The sequence below is a fragment of the Onychostruthus taczanowskii genome, unplaced genomic scaffold, assembly GCF_017590055.1.
Source record: "Onychostruthus taczanowskii isolate IOZ18803 unplaced genomic scaffold, ASM1759005v1 scaffold3, whole genome shotgun sequence".
Taxonomy (NCBI): domain Eukaryota; kingdom Metazoa; phylum Chordata; class Aves; order Passeriformes; family Passeridae; genus Onychostruthus; species Onychostruthus taczanowskii.
In genome coordinates this window covers 10,066,501-10,088,965 of record NW_024500349.1, presented here as the reverse complement: position 1 = coordinate 10,088,965, position 22,465 = coordinate 10,066,501, and the positions used below count along the sequence as shown (strand labels likewise).

Genomic DNA, 22,465 nt, shown 5'->3' with positions numbered 1-22,465 from the left:
ATTGCGACACAGAGCGAAGAGCACGGCGAAGGCTGGCGGCGAGGTGCGAGCGGGAACGGGCCGGGCGGTGGGAGCGGGCCGGGCCGAGGAAGCGGACCGGGGTCGGGTGGGGGGGCCGTGAGAGCGGGCCGGGCCGTGGGAGGGGCGGGCTGCCTCCCCCCGTGGGTGGGCAGGCGGCGCCCGGTGCCTCCGCGCTGCCCCCCCGCCGGTCGCGCCGGGCGGGTCTCGGCGGTTCGGCGCGGCTGCCCGGTGACCGCTGCCGCCTCCCCGCAGCGCACAGCGAGCCCCCGCACCTCGGAGCCGGCGGCCAGCACGACGGCGGCCCCCAGCCCCCCACCATGAACACCATCGTCTTCAGCAAGCTCAGCGGCCAGGTGCTTTTCGAGGAGGACGCCAAGGAGCGGGAGCGGAGCGGCCGGTCCTACGTGGGGGTGGTGGAAGGCCCGCACCACGCCGAGGTGCTGCTCCCCGACAGCCCGTCCATCAAGGAGAGCCTCAGCCTGCGCAACCGGCGGACGGGGTATGCCGTGCGCTCGTCTCCGCGCCGCGCACCGGCTCCGGGGGCGGCCCTGCCTGCGCTGCCGGCGCTCCCGGCCGCCGCGTCGCCGATTTGGGGTTGCGAGATGGGTTTCTAGCTCGGTCTTTGCCCGCGGCCCCGGGTTCGTATTTTCTGGGATTCTCGTTCCACAGCAACGGTGGGAAATTCCGGCAATAGGTGATGCAGGGGCGTCCGATTGGGCTGGAATGTACCAGACAGAGCCCTCCTGTCCTGCTGTGCTTGACCTCCCCCTCTGCCTCCGAGCAGAAACAAACCGGGAGCACCGGGGCTCCACCGGCTTGTTCGGGCGCTTCATGTAATTAAATTCTCCGAAGCGGAGGCGCCAGGCGGGACGTGTGAGACCTGGGGGACGGGGCGGCGGCGCGGCCGATCCCCGCCGGCAGTGCCGGGGCAGCGGGGCTGAGCCGGGCGGCACCGCGGCCCCGGCACTTGTTCCGCCGTCCCCGCGGCTTCGCAGCGCGCCGAGCGAACGGGCGGGAAGAAGGAGCTGCCTTGTCCGTGCGTTCGCAGGGACGGGATTTAGAACGGACTAGCGCGATGCCAGTCAGGGGTGGATAACGTGATAGTAGGATCGGGTTTGCTAAAACGGCAGCTGAGGCTAAGCCGCCCGAAGCCGTTTTTTGGTTGGTTTTTTTTGGGGGGGTTTTTTTGGGGTTTTTTTTTAGGGGGGGGAAGGGAGTGTTAGGTTTGTTGGTTTTTTGGGAGTCAGGATTTTTTTTTGGTGCTGGAACAGGTGAAATAGAAGGTGATGAGGGGACGTGCGGGCTCTGGCGTGTTGACAGCCGTAGCTCGGAGGGTTGAACTGGCGTGCGCTGACCAGACATTTCGGGTCAGCGTTACAAAGTAAAGATCGAGGAGCGCAGTCAGGCGGCTGCGAAACTGAGGAGTGCGGAGGAGCTGCTTGTACTGACCAATTTCCACCGTAGCGATTGCATCAGCTCGCAGTTTTAGCGGCGGTGCTGGCCGGGAGGACGCAGGTGTGTGTCACCGGGCTGTCGCTGCAGCGGTGGCGGCGGAGCGCGGCTGCCGCGGAGCCCCGGGGAGGCGGCGGCCCGGCCCCGTGGCGCCCCCTGCCGCCGCCAGCGGGCCAGCGCCGCCGGAGCCCCACGGCCCCGCGCAGCGCTGCCGCCGGCCCCAGCCCGCCTCTGGGCTTTCCTTAGCATTCCTCCGGTTTTGTTCACTCATTTTTTATTGTAGGCCTTTATTTAAAAGGGACTTCTTTTTTTTTTTTTTTTTTTTTTTTTTTAATCGGAACCCGCGTTTCGTTCCCCGGCATACGCTGTTACTCGCAGGCGCGGGGCTTTACGGGCTGCCTCGCGTCGCTGCCGGCGGCATTGGGAGCGGCATGCCGGCCCCTCTAGGAGCACCGCTCGCCGCCGGCTCCGAGGGGGGAAATGATCCAGGAGCTGCTCGGTGCCCCGGGTAACTCTTGAGCATCAGCGGGAAATAAACCCGGCCGGGGGAATCAGGCTGGGCTGGCCCCGGGGTAGCGCGCACCGCAGCTGCGGGATGCGCGGCCGGCCGTGCGAGGTGCGGCCTGGCCGCGCTGGAAAGCCGCTCTGTAGACAGACCGGACACACGGCTGTCAGGTGCCGAGGGCCGAAAACATCGCACACTCGCACCGGCGGAGCCCTGGCCCCGCTGAAATCCCCGCGGGGCCGCCGCCCGGGCCCGCAGCATTACCGCGGCCATTCACCAGCTCTGAGTCCGCTCGCCCGGACCCTCCACGGGGAGTTCGGGGAGCTGGCATCACCTTCTCTTGAGCATCGTGCGGGCCGAGGGTTGCGGTTGTGGAAAGTGCCCGAGCACCCTGCGAGGACAGGGCTCGGCTTCTCCGGGCAGGGCTGGGCACCCCGAGCTGGGTGCCCCCTCGGACGGGGCGCATCTCCCGCACCCGCGCAGGGGAGCCCGGGGCCGGGCGGGGGGGCGGGCAGGGCCCGGGGCCGGGCAGCGGGCAGCGGGCAGGTGTCCGCCGGTGCGGTGCTCAGCGCCCCTTCTCCGCGGCAGGGCGCGGCAGAGCGGCGGGAAGGTGCGGCACAAGCGGCAGGCGCTGCAGGACATGGCGCGGCCGCTCAAGCAGTGGCTCTACAAGCACCGCGACAACCCATACCCCACCAAGACGGAGAAGATTCTGCTGGCCCTCGGCTCCCAGATGACCCTGGTGCAGGTAAGGAAGGGAACCCCTTGCCCTCACCTCTAAAAGCCGCTCCGAGGCGTTTCATGGACGGGAGGGATGGAGACAGCATCTGCCGAAGCTCCTCTGTGAGCTGAGCAAAGGACAGTGCTGGGTATTGGGGAGCATCGGTGCAGCCAGCAAGACCAGGGGTCCTGTGCACATCCTTCTGCTCTCCCCTGGGCTCCCTCCCCCACCCCAGCAGGACTGTCTCTCTCAAACAGGAATTACCACATCTTAGCTATCGTGGCTGGAGAACTGCTAAAGACAATCAGCAAAAAGTGTGCATGCACTCCTAGCAATAGATGCCCTCATCCTTTAATCTCATTCATAAATGCAATGAAAATATTTTTGCTTAGTCTTTAAAAGTTCTCAAGTAAAAAATATCGGTCATGGGAGAATTCAGCACAGAATAGAAATGATTGAGGAAATTTCAGGGAGCTACTCTTCTCTTTTGAAAAGGGGGTAGGATGGAAACCGTTCTATTGTTCTGATAATAATTGTCATCACCTGTTGCACAGACATCAGCGTTACCATACACACTGTGTGCACTGGCTCAGCACACAGTCTTGCAGGAATTATCATTCTAATATAGTTAGACATGGGGAGTAATTGTTTTGCTCTCAGGTGATTCTCCCCTGAAGTGACTGGCAGTTTTCTTGCTGTAAGAAGCATAAATTTTGCTGCAAATGTTTATAAATCTCACTTCTTTGTTCTCTTTGCCATCTGGTACTCTACTCTGAAATATGTGTTAAGTGCTATCAGTTGCCGAGTGATGCTATCTCAGGTCTGGATGCTGCAAAGATTTATGCATTGTGAATAATCTAATTTCCTTACTGCAAGCTACTGCTAGGTGCATAAAATGAAATCCATGTGTTTGCAGGATTGGGTCCTCATCACTCTGCCTAACACATTATGTGTCACTTTGCAAAGAGCACAAAGAGATCAAAGGAACCTAAAGTATTAGAAAAAAACAGGTGGTAATTCAGCTTTATTATTTTGAGTGCCCCTTCAAAAAAACCTGTGCTGTGAACTTCCAATTCTAGCAATGGCAAAATGGGAAATTTTTACACTTCAGTACCTCACTATGAAACTATTGCACTAGGAAAAACACTATAGCTTTGACAAAAATAATATTAATGTCTCAGAAAATGCCAGTTATAACTGGAAGATATAGTTAAAACAACTTCTCTTGCTTTTAAAAAGTATACATGAAAGGTTTAAACTATGATTAGGTAAACGCTATCCCTTCAATGGCACAATTCAATAGAAGTATTTTATTGGACTATGGCTCTTAGAATACGCCTGTATTTTTACATGAGATTTAAAACATATATCCAGAATATGTGTTGGGACACTTTCACATTAATGACGTCTTGAGGAGTTCTGCTGTTCTTTTAAAAATCCCTCAGAATGAACAGAGAAGGGAGAAGAACTGGTGGGTTTTTGCAGGATTTCTCTCGTGGCAGCTTTGATAAGTCCTGATGGGGATAAGGAGTGTTAGCCTTTATAAAAGCATCAAGTGAGCCATGGCCACTTCTCCACATACTTTTGTGATCTACATAAAGCGTAGAATAAAATTAAAAAGAATCAGGGAGGGTTGCATTTAGCTCTGTTAGACCCCTGTCACTCTAGTGGATTTACACTGAAGCTGAATTTGACCAGTTTTGTTTCTATGAACTGTAATATTTGAAAGAACTGTGCAAACAGACATATCAATCTTCATTTACAGAAGAACAACATCAAAGAGAAATCCCAGGTGTTTTTTTCATCATTTTTGTGCAATGCTCTTTTAATCCAGGAATTCGATAGCATCTGTATGAGATGTAAATACATATGTCTGGCACCAGCAGTAATTCCTGAGCCACAAAGAGCTAAACAACACACACCTTACACCTACTTTTTGGATGCTAAAAAAGAACAAGATTGTAATTCAGTTCAAAATTTTTGTTCTCTAAGAGTGAGAGTGAGCATGCCAGGGTGTGGTCCCAGTCACACTGGGCATATCTGAAGTAGCTTTCCTGAAGGCTGTGCTCTTTCAGACCAGTGGTGTAACCAAGAGCAGGTTTGGGACTGGGCTGTGGGTCTGTTGGAAAGCTTTGCTTCTGTCCCAGGAGGGGCACTTTGCAAAAGCATCAACCAGGGTAGCCTATGAATTGTTTTTCTAATCTAGTAATATTGTTGGTCATCGTTGGAGACCCAGAAATCAGTGTATGATTTCCTCTGGGTTAAACGCCTTCACGTTTGCTGACCTGTCTCATATTTCCTATGCTTTTTGCATTTCTCAGTGTTGTCCCGTGGTGTTTGCTCCCCCAGCTTTCCCCTCCTGTGGAGGCTGTTTTCTGCTGACAGCTGCTGCCTCTTCCCAGCATCCCTCACGTGCTGACACCTTGTCATCACAAGCCATAGGAAAGGCAAAAGATGCTGTTGAATGTCCCCTTGAGTTTCTGAGTTTCTGACAAAATCTCATTTAGGAAATGAATGGTTGGGGTGTTTTTTTGTTTTTCACCTGACTGATGACCTTGGAAAAGGTCTTCAGCAGCTGCCTGGAAGATGGTGGTGGTCACAATAATTTTGATCATACAGATGTAACTCTCCTCCCTGTGCTTTTCTTTCATCTCATCAACCTTATTCCAGTATGTACCATCTATCCAAAGGACCTTTTTTCAGGACCATGGCATAGATAAAACCAGTTCTTCTGTGAGACAGAGGTGAACATCCATCCCTGTTTTTTTACTTTCACTATGAGAACAAACTAATGACATGCTAATGACTAATAACTTTTGTATTTGCATGTCAAGTCTTCCACAACTTTATTTTCGTTTGTCTTTCTATCACTCAGTTGGCTGATTTTAAATTAATTTGTTCTACTTTACTAATACTTTGGCCTACCCCACTGTTCTTGGGTGCAGTGGGACAGTAAGGGGACTATTCCAGATGCATGTCCAGCTGCAGTGCTGAAGAAAAGTCAGACTCTTTCAAGGATTTTGCAGGAATCATAAATCATGTTGTTTCTTAAGTAGTAGTAGCAAAACCTGGGGCAAATTCTGGGCTGACTTACTCCTGTGCGGGCCAACAAGGTCTTTGGGAGTCCTCAAGGCAAATGTTATTGCAGATTTCAGTCCAACAGTCCAAAGTTTTCTACTTCCACAACTGCCAAAGCAGGAAACCAAAAAAGCAATATAGTTTGAAAAGGCATTTTATATTTTACTCCAATTAGATTCCAATTCAGAATCCAATAACTTGTCCTATTAATATGCTACATTTTCATTTGTATTATTACCACACTGTTTGATTTATTTTATTTTAAATTTTGGTTTAGATGTTCTTGTGAAATAAAAAAGAAAAATGCCAGTATATCCCTTCCAGAAAGAAATATGAATGTGTGTATTGTTGGAAAGAAGGTTTTTCAATACAAAGATTTGTATATCAGTCATGTGCTGCTATGGATTTAATAATATTCAGATTTATAAAGGCATATCTGGATTACTGGAGGAGGAGAATCACTTGATGTCTGCTCCCTTTCTGAAAGTTTGGCCGCTGTTAAGCACTGAAGCAGAACAAATTACAATAAAATTGAAGATATGTCTTCAGAAGTAAAGCCAGAGGGTCAATATTTCATGATGCTGATATAAGTACCTGATGCTCTTAGAGAACAACTGAACTACTGTAAAAAAATGAATGCTGGAAAGCACATCTATTATCGCTCCCCTTGGGTTTTGTCTTTTTACTTCTCAAAGAACTACAGGATTGTTACTTTACAAGAATAGTGAGTTTCATCATGTGTTTTTTCAAGATACTTACTTCTTGGGAGGTTTATGTGACAAAGACTTTCCCACTGGCTTTTATCTAATTTTTTTGTTGTTCTTTTATTATTTTTGGAGATCACAGTAGCGCAGCTTGGGACCATGGGAAAGGTTGGATGTTTTTGGCAGCTTTGGTTGTTTCTTTTTGTAATGGTTTAGGTAAGCGTGTTGCAAACTGGCACTCTTCGTGAGTGGGACCTACAGCAGTGGACAGGCAGGTTTTTAAAGACCACAGGGATAGACAGTGTAACATTTGGGGCTGGTTGAAGTGAGTGGTAAAGCTGCTGCTGTCTTGGAAGGAGGCAGGTGGTGGCTGGAGGTCCAGTGAGTGTGCTGACTGGGGCAGCCTGTGCCCGTGCAGCCTGTTCCAGTCCGCACGCCTGGAGGCTGTCCAAGACTGGAGGGTGACAGAGGTGTTGACTCTCATCATGTCTTAGAAATCAGGATTTTCCAGCAACATGCACCAGTGCCCAAAAGCTGGAAAGCAGCTAGAGATTACCATGTCATAGATTCAACCTAAAAATCTCTGAAATGGATTTGACTAACTTTTCTTTCTTCCAAGGCTTTAATGGTCCTTCTTGTAATTGCATTTGGGATAAGAGGTTCTAGAGTGAGTTTGCTGCTTCATGCTTTAGTTAAAGGTTTCTCTTCTAAAACCTGACTTGATGTTCTTTCAGAATGACAGAGTTGTTGGAAAAGACCTTTATAATCATTGAGTCCAACCATTAATCCACCATTTACAAGTCTACTGCTAAACCATGTCTTAAGCACCCAGTCCACATTTCTTTTAAATACCTCTGGGGACAGTGACTCAACCATGGTAACTTTCACTGGGCAGCCTGTTCCAATGCCTGGCAATCCTTTCTGTAAAGAATTTTTTCCTGATATCCAATCTAAACCTCCCCTGATTCAATTTGAGGCCATTTCCTCTTGTCCTGTCACTTGTCACTTGGGAGAACAGACTGACCCCAGCTGGCTGCAACCTCCTTTCAGGTAGTTGTAAAGAGCAATAAGGTCTTCCCTGAGCCTCCTTTTCTCCAGGCTAAACTCCCCCAGCTCCTTCAGCTGCTCCTCATCAGAGTTGGGCTCCTTTCCACAGCTCTATTGTCCTTCCCTGGACTCACTCCAGTGCCTGAGTTGAATTGAGTGGCCCAGAACTGGACCCAGCACTCAAGTTACAGCCTCACCAGTGCTAAGTACAAGGGGACAATCACTGCCCTGGCCCTGCTGGCTGCATGTTATGGTCTGGTTCTTAAAATTGTTAGAAATGCCTCTGCCTGAATGAAGATGCAAACCAGACCATATGCCAGAGGATTCCAGTCTCTGACACCACACTATTGCTGATCCAGGCCAGGATGCCATTGGCTTTCTTGGCCACCTGGACACTCTCTGGCTCATGTTCATCTGATGTCAAACAGCACCCTCAGATCCTTTTCCAGCAGGCATCTTTCCATCTTTCCCCCAGCCTGTAGCTCTGCAGGGTTGTTGTGAACCAGGAGCGGGCACTTGGCCTTGTTGAACCTCATACTGCTGGCCTTGGCCCACAGATCCAGCCTGTACTGATCCCTTGTGAAGCCTTCCTGCCCTCCAGCAGAGCAACAATCCCACCCACTATGGTATCTCTGCAAACTGACTGAGGGTGCCCTCAATCCCCTTGTCCAGACCATTGACAAAGCTATTAAACGGCACCAGCCCCAATACCAAGCCCTGGGGAACACCACTGGTGACCAGTGACCAGCTGGATGGAGCTCCATTCACCAACACTCTCTGGGCCTGGTCACCCAAACTTTTTTTTACCCAGCAAAGAGCACACCCATCCAAGCCATGGACAGACAGCTTCTCCAGGAGATGGTGTGGGAAATCATGTCAAAGGTGTTACTGATGTGAGGTAGACACATCCACAGCCTTTCCCTCATCTACTAAGTGGGTCACACTGTCATAGATGAAGAGCAGGTTGGTCAAGCAGAACCTTCCTTTCACAAATCCTTGGCTGGGCCTGATCCCCTGATTGTCTTTTATGTGGTGTGTGATGGCACTTAAAATCATCTGCTCCATAAAGAGCAGGAGGACAAGGTGCAATATATTTATCTCATTGTGAAATAATGATCAAATACTACTATTCCCTTCTCTCATAGCAGAAGACTTAAAATATGATTCATCTTTTCATATTGATATGCAGAAAGCACAGCAATGGCATGGGAAGAATAAGCCCAAAATAAACCAAGAGTACCATACAAAAATCACTCCTGCTAAATTTAATTGCTTTTATGTATGAATCACACCAATACTATCCTATCTTTTCTGTAAATGGCACTTCACTGATGAAAAATTTCAATATGTAATAAAATGAAGCATAATGAAGTCTTTATTGTGAGAGGTTGGAAAGCTGTCAGTTTGGTAAAACGCTACAGTAACTGCAATCCTGTTGATTGGGACGCTGGATTGATCCATCTCTACTGTTAAATACTTGATTTCAGGATTACACTGTCATGCAGCAGGTGACTGCTGCTTCAGCTGAGCAGTCTGGAGTGACTTTGCTAACAGCATTAGAATGTGCATGGATTCCAGCCCACCCTATCTCATTTACTGTAAAAATTACTGTGTAAATACGAAGATTACAAGCAAGTAGCCTCAGAAGAGAATTAAAATTACTTTGCCAGCTACAGTTTTGGTTTTCTAACCTGTCATAGTAAAATACATGGCTTGTAAAGTTACGTGTTTGCCATCTGAGCACTGGTGCAGTGCTCACCGTGTTTTCAGTGGAACCCTGTTTCATGTAAGCGTGATTTTAAGTAAAATCAAGGTGACAGGCATAAGGCACCACTGCTAAGTTCTAGCTGTGGGATTCTGAACTGTAGCTTTGCTTTTTCTTTAGGCATGTAGTGTTTATTTTTCTCATAATCACTTCAGATTATTGATCCAGAATAATTAGACAGATACTTCTGTGTGATTTATACAGTGACCTTAGCTACAACAGACAGATGACAAAACTAGGGCCAAAATCCAACACTAAGGTCTACAGTTTGTTAGGTGGCGTAGCATGTATTGATAAAACGTGTATGAACTTGCTTTGCAGGTTGATGTAAATTAAATGGTGTGATCATTCCCAGGCCAGAATATGACGACAGTAGTCTGGCTTTCTCTTTGTGTATGTTCACAACACAAAGATGTGAACAGGGCTGTAGGTGCTAACATTCTTTACATTCCCCTCTGCAAGTGATGCTACTCTGCCTCCTTCTTGCAGAGGTCATGTCAAAGTGCACTGCCAGGGTTAAATAGTACTTTTAACACCCTTTTTATCATTAAGCAAATAGCATTAGAATGTTGGTCACTTGCCTCTGCTCTTGCTCTAGTAAAGATGGAGTTGTCAGTATTTTCTATTTTCTATCTTTTTTGAGTTGCAGTAGAATCAAGGCCAGCTTTTTATTAGGTGTGCTTTCATGCAAAGTCACTGGAAGTACACACATTATGGTTTAATTAGCACTGCTGGCACTGAAGGGTAGACTGTGCCTTTTTGCTTATTCAGTGCCTAAAACACTGTGAAATACTTGTGTTTGAGCCTGACTTTGTAATGAGCCTGTATGCTAGAGGGATACTGACATGAATCCATTTTGCTAAGTCAAACTCTAGAAAATGCTTTGAAGCTGGGAAGGAAGACGAAGCATACTATTATTTAGCAGTTCACTTTGTGAGGAATTGCATCTTTACTATATTTTAAACTGTCCATGACAAAAAGAGTTTGTGAAGTCAGCTTCTCTATAGAGCAAATGGTGTATTTCTGCAGTGAGTCAAAGTGCATTATCCTCTGTGTAAGACTTTCCTGATGCCCACGGCTTGTCAGGCTAAAAGTTCTGTTAAAGTGCAAGGGAGAATTTGGGCTTATATATATACAAATTTAGAGTGTCTTTTTCTGTTCAATAGCCTTATTGTAGCCTATACAAATATCAAAGGCAATTCCTGAATATTAGATATTAGTTTAATTTAGGAAGTTAGTAATATATTAAAGGTTCATATTAAAAGTTCAGGGTTTTATCTTTAAAATTTAAAAAAAAAAGGATTAATATAAAACTGGTATTTGGGACACCTTAATTGAAACCGTGTGATAATGTGGTTTTGCTAACACTTGGGAAGGGTGGGAAGCCTGAAATTGCCTTCCTGTATGAGATTCCTGCTCTGCTTAGTGGTAATTTTGTGGACTTCTGTTCATATTTCTCTTGCTTGTGGTCCCCTTAAAAGCACACATAAAACTCTTGAGGGCTCTATGGATTGATTGATTTGCCTGATTTTCAAGGGAAGCTGACACACATGTTTGTATGCAGGTATCAAACTGGTTTGCCAACGCAAGACGTCGCCTGAAGAACACTGTCAGGCAGCCAGATCTTAGCTGGGCTTTACGAATAAAACTGTACAACAAATATGTTCAGGGAAATGCTGAGCGACTCAGCGTGAGCAGCGATGACTCATGCTCTGAAGGTTTGTTGATGCTCTTTTACTGATTTTGAATTGATTTAAATATGTTCAGAAAGTATTAGATACCCTAAGTTAGCTCTAATTTTTAATCACAAATACCCTCGGTGGATCTGCCTTTATTGTTTTTGTGAATTAGGTGCCTCTTTTGGCTCCCAGCTACTGCGCAGCCTTGCAGAGCAGGATTGTGTAAGCTGTTCAAGGTGGCAATCTGGCTGCGTGTTGTTATATTTCATTGTTGCTAGAAAGATAATTGTTCATTACATTCTACAAGCCTATTCCTTTAGTCTGCATGAAAGGGAAAAAATTGATTACGTTTGTTGGTATAAAGAAATGAGAAATCGCTTGATTGTTACTTTCCTTCATGGAAGGGCTATGGCAATATACATCATTAAAGGGTTGATTAGTGGGGCATCTTAGATGGTAAACTGAACATTACTGTTATTTATTTGAGGTATTTTGATAGCAACTGTTTTCCATCAAAGGATGTACTAGAATTCTCTTTCTTACACAAATTAACAAAAGCAGGATTTTTTCTTTAAAGTACCCTGTATTTTTAATAGAACTCTTGTATTAATTCTGTCTGTGAGTGCTTTTTTTAGACAGTTGTGACATGGAGATACAATGACAGGAACAAATCCTACAGAACATTGTCAGAAATCTGTGAATTTTTAGAAGAGTATGTCTCTATTTGTACTCAATTTCAAATATCTTTGTTCCAACTTCAGTCTGTACTCACATTTCTTGAAAAATGTGGGAATGTACTCACATTTCTACTCACTTCCCTTGAAAAGATTGCTTGCAGAACAGTTTAAAGAGTACAGTTTAAACAAATGTACCTAAATATTCTGTGGTATTGAGGCGAACCAAATTTCAAGTTGTGATAGTAAAATTCAGCCTATTCACATAGCTTTTTAAATGCTTATCATTGAGTTGGTACTTTCCAATTCTTTTCTACCTGTCTTGTGTTACTCATGAACAAATTAGACTCAAAGACTTTTCTACAGCTAATTAATTTAGAATGCCTGGAACACCTGAGAATCCTGGGAGCTACTATGAACAATGTGTGAACAGAAGAAAATTAAAATCAGTGTCTAATGCTGAAGTTACTGTCTAGTATTAGTTATATTTATCACAATATAACAAAACATGTAGAGAAAGCCTCTTGTTAAATAGTAAGTACTCAATGTATTACTGTATCTTTGTTCTTTTGTTTTCAGACGGAGAAAATCCTCCGAGAAACCATATGAATGAAGGGGGATATAACAAACCAGTTCATCACACTGTGATTAAAACTGAAAGTTCAGTAATAAAATCAGGAGTGAGAGCAGAAGCAAGTGCCAATGAGGATTATGTGTCACCCCCCAAATACAAAAGCAGCTTACTGAATCGTTACCTAAATGACTCATTGAGACACGTCATGGCTACTAATGCAGCTATGATGGAAAAAACAAGGCAAAGGAATCATTCTGGTTCATTTAGTTCCAATGAATTTGAGGAAGAACTGGTGTCTCCATCATCATCAGAGACAGAAGGCAATTTTGTCTATCGGACAGGTAAGGGATATTTTTCTGCATGATTTCTATTACAGACATCTTCAGTAGACAGTGGCTTCTGGAATAAGTTCACCTGATTGTGCCTTTTGTGAGACTGGGTGACTTCAGTCCATCCTCTCATTTGACAGTGGAAAATTCCTGTCCATCTTCTTGTATGAGAGTGGATTACTCCTGTCCATCCTCTCATATCAGAGTGGATAAATCCTGTCCACCCTTTCAGTCTCTGGAGAAGTTCTACCTGCAGTATTACAGTTAAGTGCTGTTATCAACCACTAATGAAGCTGGTTTGTTTTTCAAATGGAGCAATGGGGATAATTTTTGAAATGATACTTATAGACCACTTTTTGTCAGCAGTAACAAAAGCCTAAGCAGGGAGAAAACTCTTGTGTATTCTATTACAATAAGGGAGGACTAGAGGAGGACTGAAGTTCTCCTTGGCCAAAGGTGGGAGGAAGAAGAGGGCTTTGAAATTTCAAAGTGTCAGTTTGTGACACTTCATGAGCAATTTTTCCTTCAGTGGAGTGCATATGAACACTTTCCCCTGTTGTACAGCACCTTTTCTGCCCTCAGAGTGCCTTGTGTATGTGACCCTTTGGTGCTCATGCTTCTCTTAGGAATACAGGTGTTAGTGAAGACTCATTTCTGCATCACTCTCACGAGCTAAGGGGCCACAGACTTGGCCATTAAATACCTTGTCTTGCTGTTTTTTGAAGGGTTGCACATAGTTTATTATTTTAGTTTTATCAATAAAAACATACAAGTGTGATGTAATGTCATCCACTGTATTACCAGTCAGAGCAAGGCACATGGGACTGCCTGGTTCATGCCAGTAAATTGCTGTAAATCAGGGCAAGATCAGGACTTGCTTAAGTTCCAGTGAGTCAGAGGGTGCTGGAAGGCTCCTCTTGTGAAACTTCGTCTGTATTTCTTTTGGACATAAGGTAAAAAAAAATTCATTTTGAAAAATATCAAGTTTTGCACCTCAGTCTCTGAAGGTCTCCACTGGTGTCTCAGGGTTTTAACTCATTGCAGCAGCTCCTTGTGTTGTCCTGGGCCTTTCTTGGCAGGTTGTTCTGTCTGGGACCACCCTGAGGGCAGCATCACTTTGGGGATGGATATTGCTCAAAAGTACTGGAGGATTTTGCAGTAAAGTTAATACAGATTTAGATTTTGCGCTTGGTTCCCCTTGGCTGCCTTGGCAGGCAGGTTCAGGTGCCTTTGCAACTTCTCCAGTTTGCAGCCTTTACCCCCTCTCTTCTTCTTTCCTGGCACATTTCCTGTGGGTTTATTTGTCCATGTGGAAGGGTCACAAGGCTGAGTTCTGTTGGTGGGGATTAGGAGGATGTTTATGTGTGCAGGTTGTTGGGAACGATTTGGGACCCTGTAGAGAAATGGGGTCTCGTGGAGAGAAAGAATAATGCATGCTCAATTAATAAGTTTCAAAATAAACTCTCTCTGTTAGTTTTGGGGTTTTTTTTTCTGAACATACCAAATGCATTTGGCTTGCATTATAAGTATATTGTCTGCCAAGCTTTATTTTTAAGTGAAAAGTTACTCAAAAGCAGATGCAGAAGCTCAGATATGCAAACTTCTGTTTTTCTGTACTTTATACCATAACCTAAAAATGGATGCAGTGACTTTCTAAAATTTATAATAAATTTGCTACTGAATTAAGTTCTTCTTGACAAATTTCAAGTTGCACTGAAAAATATGGTCATTAATGTGAAAGCTGAGGGCAGCACACTGTAGCTATGTAAATTTACCAGCTATGTTGGAATGATTAAGAGCTAGTATATTTGTCCTTAAAGTTCCTATGTGACATTCCTGAACTCCTCTTGAGGTTGTATTTAATTCAGTTCCTAAATATCTTCCTTAACATTTTCACATTTTTTTGAGAACAGACCAGCAGCTCTTAGGATATAGTTTTATTCTTTTTGCACTTCAAAAGCAGACAAGCAGTATGTAGAAAGAAAAAAAAATCATATCTATACACATCATATACATATGACATATATATACACGAATTTTTTGCTATATCATTGCTATATATGTGTGAACATTCAGGAAATATAGGTAGAAATGGGCTTTTTTCAGTTACAAGATTACAGTCCCATTAATGATTTTCTGATGTCACACATGCAGGAATTAAACTTTTCATGAAGAAAGCATATATTTTCAAGGTATTGTCCATTTATGAAACTTACCTTCAAATAGATTAAATTATCTGCATGATTGTTAGGTAGGGAGAGATAAATAAGGATTATATACTTTTTAAATGTTTTTTCTTTGTGATTGGAATACCTGGGTTGGCAGTTCTCAGTGCCGTACAGTACCAGACCTGTATCTGTGTTTTCACTAAAATAGCTGTAATACATTTTGATTAAGCAAATAACAGGGTATGGCTGACTTTATCACTCTTACCCTCCTGAAAGTGGCAAGTGTATTTTACAGTGAGACAGCAGCACGCACAAGAAGTTCCACACTGCAATTTTTTGTAGCGCAAAACAGCTAATTTTTAACACAAAGGACCTGTTGCAGGATTGTCAAGTACCTACTAGGTGTTTTAATTTATTAAGACATTTTAAGCAGCATTTCAAAAAGCACGAAGTGAAAACTGATTGATGTTTTATTTTTGAGAAATGTTTGGCAAGGTCGTTGTGCCTGTAAGGACGGGAAATCACTGGAGTTTAAGCGAATTCTTTATTGTGCTTTCCTGAAAAGGTAACATTTTGTAGCAGATCAGGAGTAAGAACGCTTACTTGCCCTGTCTGGTTCTGATGAGGGTCTGGACCCTGATTTCAGGTACATCAGTGTGTCTGGAGCTGCTTTGTGAGCCCAGCGCCTGGGGTCAGCATGACCACGTGTGTCTCTACAGCCTGGCCAAATTAACGGCGTATGCGTGCAATGTCCGATAACAAAAACAAGAAATTGCAGTTTATAAGGAAAACAGGTTGTAGAGGTTCCCATTTCAGTCATTAACATGCTTATAAACACGGGACCATATGCTACTCCGGCTTCATGCAACTGGGAAATCCCACATAAAGATCAAGGACAGGCTGTGTGAGTGACTGTCGGCAGAGCAGCCTCTTTTATACCTCCACGCAATGACCGTGAGCTCATGGGAAGCAGTTTCGGTGCTGGAGCAGGAGCAGCAAACCCCGAGTGGGAGCCCTCGCAGGTGCAGTGCCCACACTGCCATTCCCTGGCCATTTCTCCCCCAGGCAGCTGCAGCAGGAGGCAGCACGGGCAGAAAGTGCCGGCAGCCGGGCAAGAGCGCAGCCGCCACGGGGATGGCGCAGGCTTCCGTAAGCCCTTCTGTCAAAGCTGATATTCTTATGGATATAACGGGACAGACACAAGTGTGTTCACTTAAAGCAGAAAATTTCAGTTCAGATCAATCCTGGTGCAGGTATAATATATAAGTATAGATAATTGGTGAAATGTGCATCTTAAACTGATGACTGAAAGGCTCAGTTCAGTGTTTTTGTTTAGTTAAAAAGCCGTGTTGGAGAACTGGTTTTCACTAACTGCTTGGCATGCAGTCACTCACAGCGGGTTCTCTGTGTGACAGGAATAAGTGAAAGCAGACTTCTCTACCCGTATTTGTTGTACAAATGCATGCAGAAATAACAGTCTTGACTGCAACAAGCACTCCAGAAATCTACAAGGAAAAGATCTAATGTTTGTAGTGAAGCTGAATATTAATCTAAAGAGGCAACGTCAGTCTTTGGTTTACGGATCACTAAAATGTTGACTTTTCTGTAATCTAGCTGTGGTGCTCCCTGAGTACCCTATTGTCAGTCACCTGCAGAAACAAAATGTTCTGTATCGTTGTAGCACAAGGCAATGAAAAATTCCCAGCTTTCTGGGATATTGTTGTCTAGTGAAAGAAAGGAAAAATTAAAGCAAGAGAAAAAGAGGTGAAATAGCAGGACAGGGAGTCCTTTTTCTGTAGGCACATTTTTCATTGATTTCACTTTACGTGTTACTTAGCACAGTAGAAAAGCCAGAACAAATAAAAACAGTGAGGAAACTCAAGACTTGCAGGCCTGGAAAAGAGGGTGGTTTAAAGAAGCGCTTGAATGACTGGCCGATTTTTGAAAATGTTTGATCTCTATTTTTAGACATTTATACTCAGGAGTGTGCTCTGTTTCTGATGCTTTCATTACTACTGAATTTTTCTTTCCTCTCACCTTCATTTCTTTCTTTCGTTTGGATCTTGCAAAGTTGGTGATTTATAAAGCACTATCCTGGGTAATTTATTGCAGCACACTGAGCACCTCTGATGAGACCCTCGGCACTCTGCAGGACCAGGTCCACATTTCTACAGAGCACTTAAATTAAGGGTGTAGCCATGCACAGAACTACTGTAGAGAGACACAAACTGCAGAACAGTGCTGTGATTCTGTGTGGTCCTTGCCAACTTTTCCTTGCAATTTAACATTTTTAGAAATTAACGTGTAATTTAAAAACAAGCCATAAAATTTGAAAGCATAATATGAACACAATGGAACCTGTTTTCAGAAACAACTCAAGGGACCTACAAAAACTGCTCACAGCAGTGGCTTTTGCAAGTTGGATCTAAACAGTGCTGGAGACCTTGGGGATACTTTGAAATAAATGGTAACCTGGGAAAGCTGAAGGAGGTCTTTTTTCAGATCCTAATGTCATCCAGAAGTGAAATGTAAAAGGTGAATGTCAAGTACAGTATTAAATGCACACAGCAGCATGACTGCAATTTGAAGGTTACAATTTAAGATCGTATTTCTGCAGGAATTTTATTATTACATGACTGATTCGTCAACTAAAATAGCATGGAATTGAGAATTGAGGAGAAGATTGTGTTTAATTTACTGCTCTGTTGTTTTTTCTAAAGAAAGAATAAAAGGAAATGCCTTTACTGCACGGGAAGCATCAGGTTTAATATACCAGATGTGATAGCCCAAACCTGAGAACTTTAAAGATCCTGCTAGTTTGGTTCACTTATTGCATTTCTTTCAGTTCAAACACCAAAAATCAAATAAGCTGGTTTTTTAGTTCTCTTTAGTTTCTTGATTTCTCAGTACCTGATCTGCAAGGGGAATGGGTCAGGATTTTCTCCACATGACCCCAAAAAACAGTGCTGCATCAAAATGGAATCTTTTTTGTGGGAAGGCAGCAGTTCCAGCCTCTGTCAAGTAGGAGAATGGAGGGAGAGAGCATCGGGTGGGCTGGGAACAACAACAGCTGGGGGCAGAGCACTGTCCCAAAAGCCTGGGCACCCAGGGGCTGCAGCCAGCAAGGAAGAGCTTTGCCTGGAGCCAGCCCTGCTGAGAGGGGAAGCAGCACTCTGGGCAGTGCAGTTTTCCTGTGCCACTTCTCTCCACTCCATTGTTTCATTGGAAAAGAGTATTTGTTTTCTCACAGGTGCTGGATGCAAAATTGTGCATTCTTGGTTTATCTGTTTGTTTTCAGATGCAAAAGGTTATGAATGTTTAAAGCTTTTTTTTTTCCTGTTTAAACACAAAATATTAAAGATTCCAGAGATCTGCCTGGATGCAGATAAGATGTGCTTCAATAGCAGCATATTTGTGCCTGTTCTGTAATTCAGGTGTAATTGCTGTGGAGACCCCACAGAGCAGAGGCGGACTGTGGGCACGTCTTCTGGTTTAGCTTCTGTTGGTGTCATGGCAAATTTTCCACATGCTTCAGTAAAAACTGTCTTGAGCCAGGTATTGGCTGCAGAGGATTTTCTGCAAACCAGCTTGCCTCAGAGCAGCACGTGTCAGGACTCCTGACAGCTTTGTCATTGTAGGGAATGGGATGTTCCTGCATGAACGATTTGAAATGGAAAATATTACAACATTTGACCGAAAAATCAGAGAAGACACCAAAAAAATCAGGGCACCAGCCATGTTTCCATGGCCACGGGTTGTTGCTGCCTGTGCTGGTACAGCAAGCCTGCCTTTGTTTCTCCAAGACCATTAAAATTTTCCCAATGCAAATATTCACTGCTGTGGCCAAAAAGCATCAGATCCCTGTGCTTGCCCAAGACCTCTCTCAGACACAGCAGGAAAAATGTGTGGTCACCAGTTTCTAATAACTATATATTTTAATACTCCTCTTTAGAGTTAGTCAATGCTCCAGGCCTCAGCAAGCTGTTCTCTGGCAAGCCTTAGGCTTCACTCATTTAGTGAAGGTGTTTTCAAAGAGAAAAAAGTATTTATCCCCATTTTCCCATTGTTCCGAATGTCTTCAGAATTATGCTTGGTTTTAAAACCTGGGGCCAGCCAAAATGTGAATGTTTCAGGAAATTATGTGCATGGAAAAGCACATAGTCGTAAATCAGTCTGTTTTCCAGTTTTAGCTCTAGACTGCATGGTTAGTAATGAATATAATAGGGAAATTAGTTAGAAAATTAGCAGTTAATTTAAGGATATTTAAAGAGTGTGTGAAACTACAGCTTGGGAAAACTCATTTAATGAAATGGATGTGATTCCTTTTCTCCTTCCACTGCCTGAGCAGGATTTTCCCCAGTAGCCAAGTTTGTGTGCAGATCTCTTGCAGCAGAAACGCCAGGCTCACGTGCTGCCTTGCCATGGCTTGTGCCCTGATTCAGGGGTGCCTCAGCCTTGCAAACATCAGCCAGCTGCAGCCATTGCTGCAGAAAGAAACACTGCTCAGAGAGGAGGGCAGAGTGGGGCTTGGGGGAGGTAATGAGACCAGGTAAATGAGCCATGTACCAGCTGAAGCAGAGCAGCAGAAAGCCCTGGGTGCTGCAGCCCTGCTGCAAGAACCAGGGACAGAGCAGGGCAGCAGCAGGCAGGAGCAGTGTTTTGCATCCCGTGGGATGTCTCTGTAGCCTGGCTGCCCCATGCTGCCTTGGTGTGCATGCAGAGGGGCCCTGGCACTGCTGCTGTCCCCCAGAATGCTTGTGAAGGCACAAAGGAGGGTGTGTCTGCTCTGTCCCTTACCCAGGAGGACCCAGCAGCAAAATGTGAGTATCAGCTGTTTGTGGCAAAGGGGAGATATATGCCAATGAACTTTTAAAAAATGGCATGATTTTATACATGGAATAGCGAAACAGAGGAATAAAACACAGAGATGTGTGCTGTTACATCATCAGAAGTGGCTTAGAAATCACAAACAACATCAGTGATGGGGTAGCATATTTGAGCAGACAAAGCCATGGCTGGAGGCAGATCACTGGGTTGTGAGCAAAACTTGTGCTGGCTCCAGCACTGAAGTGTGCCTGTTCTGCTCCTCGGGGCTCTTTTGGCACTGCAGCTGACTCTGCTCCTGCACCAAGACATCTGCTCATGGCACCTGCATGAAGAAAGAGAAATGACAGGGACAAAACTCTTCCTTATTGCCCAGTGGGTCACTTTTGCATATGAAATCTATAATCTTCATCAAGTGCAACCACTGCCTTACTAACATACTAATCTGTGTGCAGTGCAAGAAAGTGTGACCAGAAGGGGACAGGGTGCAGACAAGGCAGGCACAGGCGAGACAGGATAGTAGCAGAAGGGAAAAAAGGGCTGGACTTTTCACATTCTGGCTGGGGCAGTAAACTTAAAGGAATGGCAAGCCCATAAAAGTTTCACTTCTTTCTGGAAAAACAGCTGAATTGAAACTTCACACCTGGCATGAGTTTTCTGCATGTCCCAGCCTCCTTCCGCCGCTGCTGGGGAGAAATAATGTGATTTTGGGTAAATCCTGGTAGATTCTGCTTGTAGTGCAGACTGTCCCTCGTGCAGTGTTAGTTACCTTGCCGCTGTTCATGTTGCTGTAGTTAAGGTTGTACCTGTGTTTCCATTAGAACCCTTTTAATCTGCAAATTTATGACCCAGCTGTAAAAATTCAATCCAGACTGAAACTTGGCACGAACAGTGTTCACTCTCCCATCTGTGGAAGGGATTTAAGCAGGTACATCCCAGTAATAACCATCTGAGTGAGGCTTGTAAATTTGGAGCATGATGACTGGTGAAAAAAACTGTGAGCTTCTCAGTAGTCCTGGAGTCTGAAATATTTTATGCCTGTGGTGAAACTAGTGAAAAGCAGCTTGTTTGCGTTCAGTCATATAGCTGTAAATAAAGAAAATGTTTTGTGTCTTTCTGTATTTGCTTACATGCACAAACGCATGCATTTTCCTTACCATGGCAAGATTTTGATATGAGTGGCAAACATTTGAAACTCTCCAGTCTTGTGCACCAAAGCAGTGTTTGATGATTCTCAAATAGATTAAAAAATTGTATTCGTGCTGGTGTAAATGGTAGAATTTATCTCCTGATTGTAATAGAAAAAATTAGGGAAACAAGAAGAATGGACTGTCTTCTTTTGGGTGAGATTTTTTTTTTTTTTTAATTCTTCTTAAAATACTGTAAAAACAGATACAGTATTGAACTGCAAAATTATTTTTATTCACCATTGCTTCCTCCAATTTTAATTTTCTTTTCTAAAAAGCTGCACACTGAACATGCCTGACAAGACAAACAAATGATCTTATCTGATCCAGCAAATCCTATTTCCCTTTGCAGATTTGTGGGTTTTAAAAGTAATTCTGTAATTTGAAAAAAAAACCCCAACCCTCCTATATGTGTTCAACTGAAATTTTTTAGGTCTTTTGTCCATAATGTGAATACCAGAAACATAATGATGAAAGCAGTTTAGTGAGACCAGACTTCTGATATTTCATGTGTACTCACAGAGAAGCTTTTGGGAGGGTTTTGACACAATTTGAGAAGTGGACTGAAGGGACATCTGCATGGAATAATGCTGGGCTGTGGATGAGTTTGTACAGAGCAATTCAGAAAATATCAGGAACCTGCAGATATTGTTTGTGCATGGGAGTTTTGTCAGCTTGAAGGAGAAAGAGGAGTGCTGTTAAAAACACCTGTTCTGCAAAACCTTGTCTAGTGTTCATCTGTAGAGTTCAATTTCTAATTATCCAGAAAGCCAGAGTTGGATTCAGTGATATTAAATCCACTTCACTACAGACTTAAAAACCTGGGTATGAGATAAAGAGGCAGATGTGGAAATTACCAGTGATTACTAAAGACCTGTTGAGGTCTTTTATGCTTTATGGCATTAAATTGGCATCAAATCACCACTTTAGATCTGCTAAAGGAGAAATATGTCCTAACAGTAAAAGCATGCAAAAGGCTTGTATAAGTGAGTTTTATGTGAGCTAAAAAAAAAAAAAAAAAAAAAAAAAAAAGGATCAGCAGTTTTTTAAAGCAGGGAAAAGACTTGGAGAGGTAAATTACGTTGTAGAAAATCTGGAAAAGTGAAAAACTATTCAAACAGAAGGAGATCAGATAAACATTTGAAGCTGGAATAGCTGAAAAGAAACACAAAAATAGGTAAAGCAAAATTCCAATGAGGCATGAAATCTGTTTTCCTTAATTTTTCACAGTGGCCATGAAACCCGACGTCAGTGACTCTATCTCTGTTCTTTCACTGATGGCCAGAAATTGAGGTTATGATGACCAGATCGTTTGGTATGGCACTGATATTTCAAGTCAAAAGGGATTGCCAAGACTCTCAGTTATGACACTAAAATATACCACTACTTCTAGAGCCAATTTTCAGTCCCTCCCTCATGCCTCCACATTGATTTAGGCAACAGATGCACGAAAAGCAAAGCAACATTCAAAATAATCCCCTAGCTGAGGCTGGGGGAAGGCTGGCTAGTGGGCTGTAGCCAAAATTCCTTAAATGTTACAATGTTTTACATTTCTAAATGTAAAAACTTTCTTTCCAATGTGAGGTACCAGCCAAATGTCTTAGTTACGGTATCTCGGAGTGAAAACTGGCATGTGGCCTTGTGGTCATTTGTGGGTATTGACAGATTTACACCCTCAAAGATCAAGTTAAACCTTGTCGGTTTCTCCATCTCCCCTTACTTTGTCAGGGTGTTTTT

General features: G+C 44.1%; 1 protein-coding gene across 1 annotated transcript in view; it reads left to right on the top strand.

The window, feature by feature from the left end:
• Positions 1–233: 233 nt before the first annotated feature.
• The window catches only part of MKX (mohawk homeobox), a 48,634-nt gene continuing 26,402 nt past the window's right edge, over positions 234–22,465 (top strand). Inside the window, exons 1-4 of the mRNA XM_041408578.1 lie at positions 234–520; positions 2,567–2,726; positions 10,858–11,011; positions 12,226–12,561. Of these exons, the coding sequence (XP_041264512.1) occupies positions 339–520; positions 2,567–2,726; positions 10,858–11,011; positions 12,226–12,561 (832 nt within the window). The 5' untranslated portion in view covers positions 234–338. The remainder of the gene's footprint in view (positions 521–2,566; positions 2,727–10,857; positions 11,012–12,225; positions 12,562–22,465) is intronic.